At 53.6% G+C, this 16947-nt stretch overlaps 1 protein-coding gene across 3 annotated transcripts; it reads right to left on the bottom strand.

Moving 5' to 3' along the window:
- Positions 1-3425: 3425 nt before the first annotated feature.
- Positions 3426-16195, bottom strand: TMEM151A (transmembrane protein 151A). 3 transcript variants are annotated; one of them, XR_008327984.1, is made up of 3 exons: positions 15586-16195; positions 5270-8418; positions 3426-5233 (listed from the first exon to the last, which is right to left on the bottom strand). XR_008327984.1 is itself a non-coding variant. In XM_053368590.1 (2 exons), the coding sequence occupies exons 1-2, from the start codon at positions 15676-15678 to the stop codon at positions 7057-7059; spliced, it is 1455 nt and encodes a 484-aa protein (XP_053224565.1). In that variant the 5' UTR covers positions 15679-16195; the 3' UTR covers positions 3426-7056. The 3 variants fall into 3 exon arrangements, 1 of the variants encoding a protein (XP_053224565.1); XR_008327983.1 differs by having other exon boundaries at positions 3426-5414; positions 5459-8418; XM_053368590.1 differs by having other exon boundaries at positions 3426-8418.
- Positions 16196-16947: the final 752 nt, after the last annotated feature.

Raw genomic sequence — 16947 nt, 5'->3', positions numbered from 1 at the left:
AAGAACCTGTAGATCGATAGTGTGGGAAATGATTGGTTTTGAAAGGTTCAGTTGTTCAGTGACTGCCGCCGACTTTTAAAAGAGGATTGGGCAAAATGACGAAGAGTAAGACCCTCGACGGCTGCTAGCCACAACAGCTATGTTCTCCTCCTCGTGTTGGGAGGCAGCAAATGTTCCTCTCAATGAGAGTTACTGGGAATCACAAGTGGCGAGAGTAGCTGTTGCACTCCAGTCCTGCTGGGGGGTGATTCTGGGGTTGCCATCTGGTTGGCCACTGTGAAAACAAGATGGTGGGCTCGATGTAGCTGGGCTCTTCTGCTGTTCTTGGCTATGCGAAAAAAGCAGCAGGTTGAGATTTTACAGGCCAAGACTGGGCAGCCGCACGAGGGGGAGGAAGAGAGCAGGGGGAGATCTGTTCCCATCTCTCCCGCCTGCCTGAGCCTCCCCGCCACTCTGCCATCATCTCCATGGCAACGCCGGGAGGATGAGAGGATGCTCTGAGGCGTGCAAGGATGCAGGGATCGGACAGCACCACAGGCTTCCTTGCAGCCACCACCCGGGGAGAAGCGACTTACTTCCGAGCAATTGACTCCCATCTGCTCGCTGCCAAGGCGGGCATCTCTCCTCAGCTGCTGCGGTTGCCAGGGCAGAAGTGGGAAAGAGATACAGAAAACTTGGCTGCAGGGCCTCAAAACCTTGGCCTTGCTCTGCCTGGGCTTAATTGGTCATGAAAAAATAAAACACACCGGCAAATAAATGAGAGGGAGGAGAGTGGCGATGTGGCTCTCCGGGTGTCCCTGGACTACAGTGCCCATCATCCCCATTTGCCATGCTGGCTGGGGTTGATGGGAGTTGAGTCCAGCAACGTCAGGAGGGCCCAACAGATGATGGGCTACAGCAGGGGTAGCCAACTGGGTACACTCCAGAGGCAGTTGGACTTCAACTCCCATCAGCCCCAGCCAGCACTAAAATATTGAGGGATGATGGGAATTGGAGTCCAACATGTGGAAGGCCACAGGTTCCCCACTCGTGTCATAGGCACATGTCCTAACCAATCAGGGATCCCATATCTTAGAGGATGGGGCATCCATGGTTCTTCAGATGGTGTTGGACTCCAACTCCCATCAGCCCCAGCCAGCATGGGAAATGGATGATGGGAATTGTAGTCCAGCAGCTTCTGGAGGGCAACAGGCTCACCACCCCAATCTAATTGTTTCCCTTTAGGTTTTCCACTGATGGATGGGGGGGGTGGAACTAAGCTGCCCTTCTTACCTGGGAGTAAGCACCAAGGAAACATATATTGTATTGGACTATACAGTATACTGTACTGGTCTGAAAGTAGCCTCTCCCCCCCCCCATCTCTTAGATCGCAGCTTCTCCACCTTATGAGGGCAATGATAGGCTGCACTCAGGTTTTATACATGGCAGATTTGGGAGGCTAATATTCAAACCAATCTATTTGGCAAGTTTGTAATTTTTACTGCTTTAAAATTAAACCAGAGACCCAAAAAGTTAGTTGGTGCTTTTTAAACGTTTCTTTCACTGCCAAATCTCAAAAATTGGGCAACCACCCCCAAAGTCATAAAGCCAAAAAAGTTGGGTGCAAATTATGGCATCTTGCCCAGTTTTAAGTGGGAAAATGCCAGTTTCATTCTATTCTTTTAACACTCAGCTTTACATTACTTTTTTTTACTATTACAGATCGTACGTACCTTGCTGAAATAATTTATGCAGTGTCCGAGGCCCCTGGGGAGATGGTCAGCAGGACCAGAACAGCAGGACTGTTCTGTGATGGGCTAAGAGCAGAGGTCGGCAACCTAAGGCCCATGGGCCGGAAGCAGCCCATGAGGATCGCTTAACCCATGGGTAGGCAAACTAAGGCCCGGGGGCCGGATCCGGCCCAATCGCCTTCTAAATCCGGCCTGGTCCGGGAATCAGCGTGTTTTTACATGAGTAGCATGTGTCCTTTTATTTAAAATGCATCTCTGGGTTATTTGTGGGGCCTGCCTGGTGTTTTTACATGAGTAGAATGTGTGCTTTTATTTAAAATGCATCTCTGGGTTATTTGTGGGGCATAGGAATTGGTTGGGCGACATGGTTGGACAGTGTTCTTGAAGCTGCCAACATAAGTTTGACTAAACTGCGGGAGGCTGTGGAAGACAGGAGTGCCTGGCGTGCTCTGGTCCATGGGGTCATGAAGAGTCGGACACGACTAAACGACGACAAGAACAACAACAACAAAGGAATTGGTGTTTTTTTCCAAAATATAGTCCGGCCCTCCACAAGGTCTGAGGGACAGTGGACTGGCCCCCTGCTGAAAAAGTTTGCTGACCCCAGTAACCGGTCCATGAGTCACCCCCGAACCGAGCCACCCACTCAACGAGTCTCTACGTGCTGCGCGGTGGGAGGGGGGGAACTCTCTTCCACGGCTCCAAAAATCGCTTCTGCGCAGAAGCAATTTTTGGCGTCTGGGCATGCGCAGACGCAATTTTCGGTGTCATGCTGTGCTGGCCTGGCCCACAGATGATCTCTGCATTTGTGTTCCAGCTCATGCCTAGTAAGCCTTGCCGACCCCTGGCTAAGAGGCTAACTCAAAAGGGAAAGAGCTGTGGTTTGCATGGCTAAGAACCCCCATTTGATCCCCACCATCCCTAGGGCTGAGAAATGCCAGAGAGCCTGCTGGTGGTCACTACAGACCAAGGTTAGGAAAGGGGCAGAATGTGGCCCTCCCAGCTTCTGTGCCTGGCCCTTGGCTACAGTCTAAAACACCCAGAGAGGGCACCAGGCTGCAGAAAGCTGGCAGAAGCCACCCCAGTGTTAAGTCACCCTTCATAGGTTCGAGTGCCTGTCAATCACTCCGTTGGCTCAGCCCCAACTTGGCTGCAACAGCAGGTGGCAGGTATATTTGAGAGGTCACAGGTCAGTAAAAGGTAAAGGGACCTCTGACCATTAGGTCCAGTCATGACCGACTCTGGGGTTGTGGCGCTCATCTCGCTTTATTGGCCGAGGGAGCCGGCGTACAGCTTCCGGGTCATGTGGCCAGCATGACTAAGAGCAGCGCACGGAAACGCCGTTTACCTTCCCACCGGAGCGGTACCTATTTATCTACTTGCACTTTGACGTGCTTTCGAAATGCTAGGTTGGCAGGAGCAGGGACCGAGCAACGGGAGCTCACCCCGTCGCGGGGATTCGAACCGCTGACCTTCTGATCGGCAAGTCCTAGGCACTGTGGTTTAACCCTGCATATAGGAGGCTCAGAACCTTCAGAGGCTGTTGGACTACAACTCCCATCATCCCTTGCCACTGGGCATGCTGGCTGGGGGCTGATGGGAGTTGAGAGTCCCTGAACCCCAATCTTCCTTTCCAATGTTTCCCCTCCCGCTCCCCCCATCCAGAAGACCCCCAAAAGGACACGAGAGCCTGCCTACCTCGAAAGATCTTTATTGTCCTATGAGCGAGGGACTCGAAGTAATTTTTATTTCACTCCAACATCAACAAGTCCCAACGTCGCCCCACCCCCACACCCTCCGATTTAGGTTAACAGTTCCACGTCCACATTCATGTTGCACAATAAAAAGAGTCTCTTCTCTTGAATTGCGCCTGTGTTGGCATGGAGACGGGAGGAGAGAGAGCAGGAGGGAGGGAGAATGTGTGTGGGGGGGGGAGCTTCTATACCTCGCCACCCCCCCACCCCGTCCCCCAGGAAAACAGGAAGAAGCCGGTGGTCTCGATGCAAACTCACACTGAAGTTACAACAGCATGGCGATGGAGGCCCCCACCTGGGACTCTTTGGGCCTGTCAAATGTGGAGACACCCCCCCCCCCGTCATAATAATGGGATGGTGGGGTCGGGAATGGCAACATCTCCCCCCGGACACTCACACGCCGGTCCCTTCACGCACACACATGCTTTCCTCACGAGGTGAGAGCATTGTAGCCTGCGCATGGTAGAGTCTAAGGAGCATCAGGAAGTCCGGAAAAAGGGTGTGTGTCCCACCCCTTGACATAACCTGCAGCAATGCAGGAGCCACAACTAAAAAGTCCCTGGCAGGAGGCCATTTGAAGGCTGGAAGAAGCCCTGCCTCCTTAAGATTTGGGGAGAGGCAGAACCACTACAGTCCAGAAAAGTCCTATCTCAGGAACATGGAACAATGGTTGGGATCCAGAATACTGGAAGAGGCAGGAAGAAAGCAAATGTGTTTGTTTATAAACTTTTTTATAGAATCGTAGAGTCTGAAGGGACCACAAGGGTCACCTAATCCAACCCAGCCCCATAGGGCGGGGATCTTTTTCCCAACTGGGGCTCGAACCCATGAACCTAAGATTAAGAGTCTCATGCTCAACCTACTGAGCTACTCCAGGGTGTATCTACACTACAAGCTTGTTATTGGCTTTGCTGAGGCTCCCACCCTCCCCGGAGGATGGCGGCATTCCAGGAGTGCTCAGAATTAGCCCAAGCCTCATTAAAAGAAAAATTAAAATGGTGCTCCCGTCATTTGCTCAGAAAAGGGAGAACCAATTGTTAAGCCAGCCTAAATCTGTGGCTGTCCCAAGGTCGCACCCACACCAGATATGCAAAAACACCCTCCTGCCACCTTAAGCCGTGTCTCCTTGCCCCCAAAGAATTCTGGGAACTGTAGTTTACTTAGGGTGCAGGGAACTGTGGCACCAAGGGGGTCTCCTAACAACTCTCAGCCCCCCTGACAAACAACAGTACCTGAGATTCTTTGGTGGAAGTTCAAGGGCCGTTTTAACTGTGTGGTGGTGTTCCCAGCATTCAAGGCAGATCCGTTAAAACGATTGGGTGTGACTAATTTAGCATTGAAAAACCAGTGCCTCTGCTCCTGAGGAGAACATAGCTGGCCACAACGAACGGTGTGGAAAGGGCCCACAACCACAGGAGACAGGCATGAATGACTGTATGGAGAATGTGCGCCTGGGCCCTCCACTGCAAGCCAGGACAGGTCAGCCAAGTCCTGTCTTGCTTTATAGCCTAGGTCCAACATCCTTTTCCACCTTCCAGGATCCTCAGCAGCCCTGAACTACTGAATGATGGCTACGTCCCTAGGAATCTTGCTTTTCACGTATGCAAGCCAACTCAGTAGGCGATAGCTTCCCTGCTAGCTACAGAGGCACCTGAGGGCCGCAGGCTAGTTTAGGGGGCCAGCTCTGTGGCCCACACTCAAGCTCCAGCCTCCTCCCACCGCTCACTCACTGCCCTGCCAGCTCAGACACTGCAAAGAGCAGCACTTCCAGGAGCCAAGGCACACACGCGCTTACAAAACGCTTCCTGGAGTGTGCGGCTGGGGCTGGTTGCTTTTCTGCTTTTCCTTGTTGAGCCAGCAAAGTTTTCCCGTTAGGCTGTGCCGAGAACAGGCAACACAGCCAGTCACACAAGCAACCAAGGAAGTGTCACTGCTGGACAGCCAATCAGGAGGAACAGCTGAATAGGGCTCCACCCCCAGCGCCCCCAACACCCGCCACCTCATTCTACCCAATGGGAGGACCGGCCCTGTCTGGTCCCAGGATTCCTGAAGCCGTTCAGTTACTCTTTTTTTTTTTTGCGGTGGAGGTGTCCCCCCCCTTCCGCAATAACATTTGGTCCGTCGATTCTGCACAAAGCTTTTGATGGATGGATAGCCAAAAGCGAGAGCATTCGCCTGCCCCGACAGCTTACTTTGGAAGCGAAGTACCGTCTCCCTGAATGAGACTCAAAGTCCGTCTAGTCTAGTATCCCGTTTCTGACAGCTGACCAGCGAGGCAGGAAGGCAAGAGCTCTCCCCATTTACCTGTCCCCAGCACCTGGCGTTCGAAGGCATACAGGCAATCCCCCATTTTTACGCGTTGGTTACATCCCAAGGCCTTTAACTGAAATTGCGTGTTTTGGGAACGCTGTTGAAAAAGCCTGTAAACGCCACCTGAACTTCTGGAAAAAACCCTTTAAAAAATAATGCACCAAACTTCACCACAATTGCTCCCTCCAAACCACCTCACTCAAACTCCCAACTTTCCACAGGCCTCAGAGGTCAAAGGCTCCTGAGATTGCTGGGCGCTATTTTTGCAACTATCGCACTCTTTAAAGGACGTTTTTGCCACTTCTGGGTTTGTGGCGAAGCTCGGGTGCCTTGATTGCACATAACCGGGGAGTTGCCTGCACTGTCCTTGAACCCAGAGGCTACATTTAGGTAGCCAAGGAGCTGAGCCCACAAAGAAAGGTGTGCATGTGTGGTGTTGTCGTTTTAAACGGCAGGCAAAAAAAACTGGGGTGGGTCAAGGCGCCTGGCCCTTTGATCTCTCCCTGTTACAAAGCTGTTCAAAGGCACAGATCCTCAACTGGTGAAAAATGGGGCCACCCAACTCCCAGTCAGGCTTCAGAAGGGAATCCTCTAACCCGCCCCCCTTTTAATGCATCTAAAGGCCAGGAGCAGTCAGTCTCCTGTAACTACAATGCCAGAAAGATCTGCAGGCCTCCTGACACCCTGAGTGTGATGCTTAGCCCTCGTGATCATGGAGGGCTCAGTGGTGCAGAGTAAAAAAACAAAACTTAAGGGGAGAAGTGATGTCAAGGCTTCTAAAGCAGCCCAAACACAGAGGTTCACATACCCCATGTTGCTCTTGGTCTCTCCTCTCTCCCTCAGCCCCAGAAACGGCCTGCTTCAAAGCCAGACACCCCTTCCTCTATGTCCCGTCCCCCACTTCCTTCCATTCTCATAAAACTTGTTGAACAACCACGTTCTAAGAAAAAGAAGAAGGGCATTTTGTTTTGAAGCAATGGGTTGTGCAAAACAAGCCAGCTTTGGCACAACTGGCTCTGTTTGCACACACGTGCGCGTGCACACACACACTCACACACACAAAAAGGGTCCTTCGTTTCCCCATTCCCCAGATAACTTAGAGGGGGTTGGAAATGGGTGGGCCAAATCAACCTACAGCCCATTTTTTGTTTTTGTTTTTTTGCAGGGGCACTCAGGTAATAAGGGAACAAGCCAGGGCGGAGGCTTTTGGGTTGCTTTTCCATTTCATCTTCCCACCCGGTGGGGCTCCTCTCTCTCTGGGGTCACAGTGGAGTCCCTGAGGCCCTCCCCGCGGGGCCCGGCCTCTGCCCATTGCGGTGGCAGCCCTCCCCGCCGTGCACGATCAGCACGGGGAAGTAGAGCGCGTCCTGGTAGCAGGGGGGGCTCTCGAGGGGCTCCGTCTCGATGCTGCTGCCCACATGGCTGCCGCTCAGGCTGCGCAGGATCCCCCCGCAGCGCCGGGCTCCGCTCAGCGAGAAGCGGCTGCAGCTGAAGGGCAGCCGGGCGTACAGGGCCCGGGTGCCGCGCGAGGGCAAGGAGTTGCTGCTGACAGTCCGGCGGCAGCGCTGGCAGCTGCGCAGGTAGGCCGCCCCGGCCACCACGGTGGAGTCCATGAGAACGGCCTCCGAGTAGCTGGGCACCAGCTGCTGGTTGGAGCGGATGTGCCACTCCAGCTCGGTCATGTCCACCGTGTTGACGCGGGAGATGCGCCGGACGTAGCCGCCCACCGCGTCCAGCGGGCTGGGCCCGTCGTCCGCCCCAAAGAGTTTCTCCACGTGGTAGTGGACGTTGGCGGTGCGGTACTCCGCCAGCACCCGCAAGGGCCAGGAGAGGAGAAGGAAGGAGGCCAGCCAGAAGACCCACCGGCGGGTGTACCAGGGCGGACGCCCGGGGTCGGGGAAAACCATCATGTGCTCTTTGAAGTCCACGTTCTTGAGGTGCATGCCCTCGCGGGCCTCCATGTAGTCGTCCAGGCCTTCGTTCTCGCCGAAGAAGCGGGCCCGCTGGGTGAGGTAGGCCGCCTCGGCCTCCCCCGTGGCGAAGCTGAAGCACTTGGTGAAGCGCAGCTTGGTGACAGGGTAATCTGAGAGGCCCAGCAGCTCCTTGGAGACGTCCTTGACGCCGTGGCCGGCGTAGTCGAACTCGGTCTCAGCCACGTGGGTGTTGACGCGCTCGTGGTAGACCTGTGTGGTGGTGTAGGCGTCGCCGTTGCGGTAGCGGGTGACCTGCCGCGTGCGGCGGATGTAGTGGTAGCTGATGGCCTTCCACCAGATGCAGGGCGTGGCCTGCTGCATGCGCTGCACCTTCTCGTAGACGCTGGCCGTGTCCACGCGGTACTGCATCTGGCCCTTGGCGAAGCGGTGCCAGCACTCCACCAGGTAGACCACGTACAGCATCCCCAGGAAGGCCAGGGGGATGTAGATGTAGCCGTTGGAGCACGGGCTGTCGTGGTAGACCAGGGAGGCATCGCGGTAGGAGTCGACGTAGTTCAGGCGCGTCACCGTCGAGAGGCGGCACCAGGCCATGACGCCAAAGCAGCCGTACATCAGCAGCGTCAGCACCAGGCATTTCCAGTGGGACTCACGGCAGAGGGAGCTGCTCAGAGATTGCTTGAGGGGGCGCTGCTGCTCAGAGAGAGAGACAGAGAAAAACAAAATGGTAGGTTAGTGTCACGGGCTGGCCGGCCGTAGAGGAATGGTGGAGGAACCCCAATACCTCAAGGACCGCCTCTTTCCATATGAACCTACCCGGACCCCGAGATCACCTTCCGAGGCCCTCCTTCGTGTGCCCCCTCCTTGAGAGGTCCGGAGGGTGGCAACACGAGAAGGGGCCTTCTCTGCAGTGGCTCCCTGTCTGTGGAATGCTCTCCCCAGAGAAGTTCGCCTTCATTATACCTTTAGGCACCAGGCAAAAATATTCCTTTTTAATCAGGCCTTTGGTTGATCCGATTAACATCCTATGCCCTTTTAAAGTGGTTTTTTGGGGGGGGGCTATTGGGTTGTTGTTTTTATTTCTGTTAGGGATTTTGTGGTTTTATATATTGATTTTATTCTGTGAACCGCCCTGAGACCCCCAGGTATAGGGCGGTATATAAATTCAATAAACAACAACAACAACAACCAGCTGGGGAACCACTAAGGTGAGAAGGCTCAGAGCTCAGGGAATAGTTGTGGGTCAGAGGGAGAAGACTGTGGGGAAGAGGTGTCAGATGGTGAAGAGGCAGCAGGGTTTAGTGAGTGGGGAGACTGTGGCAGTCCAGAGTCAGAGTCAGAAGCTGGAGAAGGGAGGCCAAGAAGCAGATGGGTGAGGCTTGTGAAGAGTCACGGGTGTCTCCCACTCCTGCTGCAACAAGCTCCCCCCCTGTCCCCCCCCCCAGGAAGAGGAAAGACAGGCACAAAGGCGCAGTTTCTGATTGCTTGGGAGGAAACCCTGGAGAGACGAGAAGACATAGCTGGCTATGGGGATGCAGGGACTTCTCTGCAACTGATCCATGGGGGCGACTCCTAGGACCAGAAGAGGTATGAAGAGAAAGGAGCAGAGATAGGCAAGTAGGCTGAGTATCAGGTGGCTTGGGAAGGACGCAGAGGAGATTTAGGCAGCTGTGGGAAGGTGGAGATCCTCAGCCTCCACAACTGCCTCATAGGGGCAAGGCCTACCAAGAAGAGTTGCTGTGCTCAGTAGGCTCAGCTGCCCTGAGAAGGCCTTGTTTCTGCTAATAAAGAGTTAAATTTGTGTACCCTTGTGTGATTTATTGCTGGCTGGCTCCCTGACAGCTAGATATTCCAGACCCTGTCCCTGAATGCCCAGGTTCTGTTAAAAACAGCATATACAACGCAAGTCGCTAGTCATCCTGCTGGTGCCCACTGGGATTGGTAGGGTGGAAGGCAGGGAGCCCAACAGTAGGGGGAGCTAGAGAGCCAGTGACAGGCAGAGCCAATGAATTCCAGCTTCTTCCACATCCTCCTCCTCCTCCCTGCTGAGTTCTCCAAGGGGCAACACTGAGACTTAGGAGGAGGAGGACAGGCAAAGTCATCCCTCTAGACTGGCTGGAAGTAAGAAGGCAGGCAGAGCTTAATGGGGCAGTGCCCCAGTTGCCCTAATAGACCAGCCTGGAAAGTACTGGTATATGGAAGAAAGCATATTGGCAGGATTCTGACCATCTGATCGTTAAGAGAAACAAGTTTCTCCTGCTTTCCTGCATCCTGGCAGCTATGATGAATGACAGGCCTGGCCACATCTTGCTGTTGCCGTTATCAGAACTACTAGACACATCAAGGAACACAGCACACGACTTGGATTTAGGCTGTTTAGCCAACACTGGAGGGGAGCAGTCTTTTTAGGGACATTAAGAAGAACGCTGTTGCTACATCAGACCCAAAGGGTCTAACCCAGTACCCTGCTTCTCGTGGAGAATAGGTTGGTGTTTCTAGGAAACCAGCATGTCTTCCTTCCATTGGAAACCCTTTAGCATTGGGGGTAGACTGCTCCTGAGCATGGAGGCTCCATTCAGACCCCAACAAACTTCTGAACCTACAGAAACTGTACTGCTGTCCGGTCCTTGTCCCCACCCCTCACCCCTGGGTTTTATTACAACCACACTGGTTCCAGGTTAGGCGAGCAGGGGTGTGTTTTCATTTTGTGTGTGGTCACTGTCCTCCTGACACAGATCGAACCATGCTCCTGGCACGTGGATCATCTGGCTTAAAACTTTTCAACGAGGTTTATGGTTGGCCCATCTCCCTCGCGAACTGCGCCCTCTGTTGTGGGAAGCGATGCTCTGGGTTTATGCGCCAATAGTCGTTCTGCCTCGGACCAGCGCTGCCCACATCCTCCCACCCTGGTTTCCCATCCCAGGACGCAAAGGTTTTGGCAAAGGCTTCTGGGAAATGTGCCAAGAGCAAATGGCTATTAGGGTGGTCCCTGGGGGGGGCAGGGAGAGGCATTGGGAAGGAGCTTGTCCATTTGCAGTCCTGCACTCAGAGAGCAGGAGGTAGAGAAGAGGAAGGAAAACACTCAATGAGAGTGTAAGAGGACTGCGGCTTGGTTGAACTAAAAAGCTTATGGAGTCCAGAATCCAGTTCCTCAGAGAAGTGTTAGAAACTCAGATCTATAAGCCAAAGGGCACCTTAAACCTTGGTTTGGTCTCCACAACAGAATGCCTAGGCACCTTTTCCCCCAATGAGTTTTATCATTATCACCGTCATAATTTCTATACTGGTTTTTGTTTTAAAGAAAAGTACGCAGCAAGCTCCCTGCATGTAAAAAGCCAGAGCGTCAGGGAAAAGCGTTCCGCTTAAGTTTTCTCCTTGGCTTGCTAGATTTCTATATGCAGTGACATGTGCTTTATTTTAGTGGAATTACATTTAATCATGCAAAACTCCTCCCACCAGCTGCAAGCAAAAGCCTGATGTGGTTCAGCCCACACTCAGTTCTGCCAAGTGTATAAACAGGAATGAAAACACTAAAACCAGACTGGGGGGGAATCAATAATCAGGCCCACAAACTGCACGGGCACCTAGCTCTGAAAAGGGCCGCACTACCCCACAGATGTTGAAGAAAACAAGCTGAGAGCCCCCTTGTTTAATTTCTCATGTCGATATTAATAGAATTTCCATCCAGACTGGAACACACAACATGGCACTGGCCTGCACTACTACTCCTGGCCAGTAGGGTGGGGGGGCACAAGGAATTATGGGAAATGGACAGGGCATCATAGGAAGTATATCTGCTTCTAGTTGCTTAAGTGCACAGTATGCCTGAAGGGTATTTTTTAAATTACTGATTTGACTATGTTATTTAATCATAATTCTATAAAGATATGGTTAAGATTCTTTCTCCCCAACAATATTCGGGCACTGACCCGAGTCAAGATTTTTGAAAAAATGTTTTAGATACTTGAAATGCCAAATTTTTAGGTGCTCATGGGATCTAGGATACAAGGATCTTGCAGCACTGAAATACAGGTGCCCCTGAAAGCTGTGGGGGGCTTAGCCCAGGAATCGCCAACCCAGCACCACCAAAGGCTCAGAGCTCCCATTTCATTTCATTCTTTCTTTAAAAATCTCTAGCTCTCCTGGAAAGCACAAAATGTGGCAAAATGTGCAGGTAACCTTCTAAGCGATTTATGTGAAGTGAGATTGCATTGCAGCTGCCTTGTATATTTCTCCTGGCGCTGAAGACTGCTCCCTGTTGCTGTTAGGCAGAAGCAGCGCCAGGGCCTGTGTGTATGTAATCAATATTGTGTGATCTTCACAATCAGGGCCAGCAGGACGCTGCTGACATCCCGCAGGAAACGTAAGGTTGCCAGAGGTGGCCATCTCTCCAAGTTCATGTTATGTTGTGCTCCCTGTGGCAGCCATTTTGTGTTACGCCACACCCACACCCACAGAGCTATTGATTTGTGACTGGTGCCACCAGCAACCTCTCAAAATTCAGAATGTGCCCACTGGGCACAAAATGTTGGCAATCCTTGGCTTCACCCATCAAGACACCAGCAGAAAGAGAGCCTGCTGAATCAGTCCAGTGGCCTAACTAGTCCAGCATCCTGTTCTCACAGTGTCCATCCAAGATGGCGGCCATCACTGCCTCCTGGAGGAGAGAAGCCATCAAGACCCCCTTCCTGCCTGGCAGGACTAACGTCTAGCCTTCACTGTCATAATAGATCATAGCCACTGCTTTATGTCTTTTTCTAGTTTGAGAGCCAGTGTGGTGTAGTGGTTAAGAGCGGTAGTCTCGTAATCTGGGGAACCGGGTTCGCTTCCCTGCTCCTCCACATGCAGCTGCTGGGTGACCTTGGACTCGTCACACTTCTCTGAAGTCTCTCAGACCCTCTCATCTCACAGAGTATTTGTTGTGGGGGAGGAAGGGAAAGGAGAATGTTAGCCACTTTGAGACTCCTTAGGGTAGTGATAAAGCGGGATATCAAATCCAAACTCTTATAATAGATCAGAGCAGGAAGGACGGTGTTTCCCAAACTTGGGTCTCCTGCGGTTTTTGAACTACAGCTCCCATCATCCCTGACCACTGGTCCTGCTAGCTAGGGATGATGGGAGTTGTAGTCCAGCAACAGCTGGAGACCCACATTTGGGAAACCCTGCTCCAGATGATGCTGGACTCCAACTCCCATCATTCCTGACCATCGGCCATGCTGGCTGGGACTGATGGGAGTTAGAGTCCAACAAGATCCAAAGGGCCACTGGTCCACCCCATACCAGACAGGAGGATCCACTGGGCCAATGTGGCAGAATGGGCTTTGCCTTATATTCTACTGGGGCTCAGAACAACTGTCATCTCAGCCCAGGCAGGGAAAATAGTTGGTGCCACCGCTTGGCAGGATCAGGCTGATACGGGGGGTGAAGGACACTGGAATTGGCAGACAGGAAAGAGGCAGCTCAAGAAGAGGGACCATGAAGGACCTTGAAAGATGTAAGGTGAAGAGTCGGAGGCTAGAAGGCTAGCAATATCCTGTCACTTTCAATTGTCCTGACTTAATCTTGGGAACTGCAGTTTGTTAAGGGTGCCGAGCGCTGTTTGGAGACCCCTGTTCCTTGTGCACAGCTACAATTCCCAGAGTGACTTAGCAGCCAATCCTTTAAGAGACTCCCCCATTCCTCTTCACAGAGCCACAATTCCCAGAGCACCCTGGGCAGATGAACTGACCATTAATTCACTCTGGGCATTTGGTCCTGTGAGGAACAGGGGTGTCTGTTAACAACTGCTGTTGCAAGGGTAGTTACACAATATATCCTTCGTCCCAGGGAACTCTGGGAACTGCAGCTCTGTGAGGGGAATAGGGGTGTCCGAACAACTGTCAGCACCCTTAACAAACTTCACTTCCCAGGATTCTTTGGGGGATGCCAGGACTGTTTAAAGCGGTGTGATATTGCCTGAAGTGCAGATGGGGCCTCTGAATGCCAGATGATGAGAATCGTAAGCAGGAAGAGATGCTGTTGCAATTAAGGTCCGGCTTGCAGATTCAAGACACCTAGTTGACCATTGCAAGGAACAGGACGCTGGACTAGATAGGCCATCGGCGTGATCCAGCAGGCTCTTATTATGTTCTTTGAGCAAATCCATTAGACATCTTACCAAAAACATTCTCCTTCCCATTTCAGCTCCCTGTACTTTAAATATTGCCTCAGTTGTTGATGAGGCAGATGGGTGACTCCAATAAGCTCGCTTCTGTGTGGATTCTAGCAACCACCAACTATCAGGCTGTACTGCAGGAGCTACCTTGTTTTCCTGGCCTGGATGTTGTCATCAGTTCTGCTCCTGGATCCGAGCAGGCGGGCTCTGTTTATCAAGGCCAAGAAACCCAGAAATGCTGCTAGCACCAGCTAGGGCTCTCAACTGCATTTTAAAACATGTAACTTGTGCACTTGTGTTTAAGCTTGCTTTATCCTCCTCCCTCCCCGTTCCTTTTTCCTTGTGTGTCATGTCTCTTCAGATTAAAAAGCTTGAGGGCAGGGATTGTCTCTGAATGACTTTTGCAAGCCACTGTCGGAAAGCCTTTTTCTTTCGCAAAAGGGCGGGGTATAAACCCCTCCTGTAAGTAAACAAACAATAAATACGTGTGCGTGCGTGGGGATATTGATCTGGGGAGCTTTGGAGGAAGGAAGCGGGGCAGGTTTGTCCTCCAGATAAATCTGAATTTTCTCCCATCAGCTAAAGGAGAAACTGTTCCCATTTATCTCTCTCCTCTTGCCACAAGACACCTAACACCAGCTTTTTCTGCAGGCTTAGGAGAGAAATGGTGGAAAGGTTGCACCATCATCAACTCCCAATGGTGCGCAATCATCTCCCAAAATACAGCCTTTCCTCCCCCTTTTTTCATTATTCCTCTTCCACCTGCAAGGCTTGGTGGCAAGATTTTCTCCCCCTCGCCATCGGACGCCCCTCACATTAAAAACCCCACCAAGCCACCACCCCTCCCTCGTCCCTTTGCCTGCTCGCTTTGTCTCCCACCCCCGACAACTCCCCTTTCTTCAGAGACAATCCCTCCATCATTCCCATCAGGAGTCGCTGCCACCAGCAGGGGAAAAAAAGAGAGAGCGAGAGAGCGAGCAGCAAAGCGGAGAGAAGGACGTTTCCTGCTTCTGGTGCAATGCAGAACTTCGTGCGGGCGGACGTTTCCCCCCACCCCACCCGCCACGACCCCCTCCCCCAACGCCGGTAGCAAAACACACACCCCTTTCTTTGCAGATCCATGAAGGCTTCCTCCAGCCCTAACCGATTTCTCTCCCTCCCTCCATCCCCGAGCTCGGAATCCCCCGCGAAAACCCGCCGCCGTCACCCCTTTCTGGACGCGCACAATACACAACTCCAAATGACAACGCGGCAAAAAAAAATCCCTGCGATGCTGCCGAGGGTGGTGGTGGAGGCGAGGAATTGGGGGGGGAGGGTCTCCTATGGTGATGATGGGACAAATGAAGCCCTGCTCGCACCGTCCCCTCTACCCGCTCCCCCCCCATCCCCGTTTATTTTTAACCCCCGTCTGGCTATTAATAAGACACAAAGCAGCACGTGTTCCCTGCAGCAAAACCGCCGTTGTCTCCCTTCCCCCCCCACCCAAAACACCCACCCCCACGCAGCCTCGCCCACCATCGGGGGTGGGGTAAGTGGGCCGAAGCTCGGAGAAGCGGGCCCCGATCCAGGAGTCTCGACCACCTGCCCCACCCCGCTTTTCCCGGAGTTTGGAGAAGCCCCCCGGGGTCTCCAAATCGGTGCGCCCAGGGCGCAGCGCAAAGCGCGCCTTTCTCTGGCTCGGGGCTTCGGGGGCTGGCCGGCCTTACCTCTTCCCGAGGGGGTCCCCCCGCGGGGGTGAGCGTGGGGAGCTCCCCCGCCCCCGGCTGCTGCGCCCCCTCTTCTTCTGCCAAGCCTGGCATGGTTCACGCGTGGCGCCGCCAGCAGGCGCCCCGGCCGCATGTTAGGGGCGGGCGAGGGGCTCCGCGGCCCCGAGGCAGGAGCGGCGCCGACTCGCCCAGTCTCTGCAGCGGGGCATGGAGACGGCCGCCTCGCCTGCTTGCTTGCTTGCCTGCCTGCCTGGCGCGCACCTTCCCCGGGCTCTCCGCTCGCCGCCCGCGCGCTCAGCTCCGGCTCCGCCCTCCTCCTAGCGGCTGGAAGGGAGCCCGCACCGAGCCAGGGCCGCCTTCCCCGCGCTGGGCCACCCCCGCCCGAGGCCCAAGCCAGGGGCCACACGCGGCCTCCGCCTCAGCGCCTCCCGGAGCTCTCCAGCCGCTTCGCCCCAATCCTCCATCTCTTCCTTGGGGGCATGACTAAGCACTGTCTAGATGCCCACATGTTTGCGCCGTGATTCGCGCGGTCAAGGGTTCTGGTCTGCTGCTCGTCTGAACGCAGCACACGCGACTCCGGAGAGCGCCTCTTCCTGCTCCTCCTCTCCTATCTTATGTTCACGTCACTTGGGAAGGCGCCTTGCTTTTGCTTTAAGAGGAGTCCTGCAGACGTTTCGCGGTTCTATGCACCTTGGCATCATACGGTGGTCCTTTTTGGTGAGGCCGAGGGGCGGGTGGTCTTCTTGTCATCTGGGCAGCCCAGGACCTCGAGACACAACTGCCCAGGCTTGAGCCCCGGGGTGGTCACTTCAGTGGTGCTAACGCAGTGGTTTGACTTCACCCCTGGAGGCGCACAGGGATGCGAACAAAATTAAGCATCAGGCCCCGTTTAGTCCAGCATGATGAGCGCCGCAACCCGAGTCGGTCACGACTGGACCTAATGGTCAGGGGTCCCTTTACCTTTACCTTTTACCTGTTCTCACAGTGGCCAAGCAGGTGCCTGGGGGAAACCAGCACGCAGGATTTGACTAAAAGGGAACTCTCCCCAGTTGCAGATCCCAGCCGCTCCTATTCAGAGCACAGCGCGGCCATCCTGGTTAGTAGCCATTGATACCAATGAATTTGTTTGATAATCTTTTGAAAGCAATCCAAGTTAGTGGAGCCCTGCTCCACCAACCTCAATCCGCCTTGAGTCAGCTCCCTCCTGCCTGCCTTCTTACTTACATCCAGCCCAGAAGGGGGGTGGCCCCACCTGTCAGCTCCCTCCCCCTAAGTTTCAGTGTTGCCTCTTGCAGAACTCAGCAAAAAGGAGGGGGGGAGGAGGGGGACAAAACTAGAATGACTTGGCTCTGCCTGCCATTT

Source organism: Podarcis raffonei, chromosome 16 (genome assembly GCF_027172205.1).
Source record: "Podarcis raffonei isolate rPodRaf1 chromosome 16, rPodRaf1.pri, whole genome shotgun sequence".
NCBI classification, from domain to species: Eukaryota; Metazoa; Chordata; class Lepidosauria; order Squamata; family Lacertidae; genus Podarcis; species Podarcis raffonei.
Note: the sequence above shows the minus strand (reverse complement) of the source record. Positions and strands in the feature narration are given on the sequence as shown.

Bases quoted from the DNA above. Each gene is read 5' to 3' on its own strand.
- TMEM151A (XM_053368590.1), bottom strand. From the start codon at position 15,678: ATGCCAGGCTTGGCAGAAGAAGAGGGGGCGCAGCAGCCGGGGGCGGGG. The intron at 8,419-15,585 runs GTAAGGCCGGCC...CTCTCTGAGCAG, and splicing joins GGGGACCCCCTCGGGAAGAG to CAGCGCCCCCTCAAGCAATC.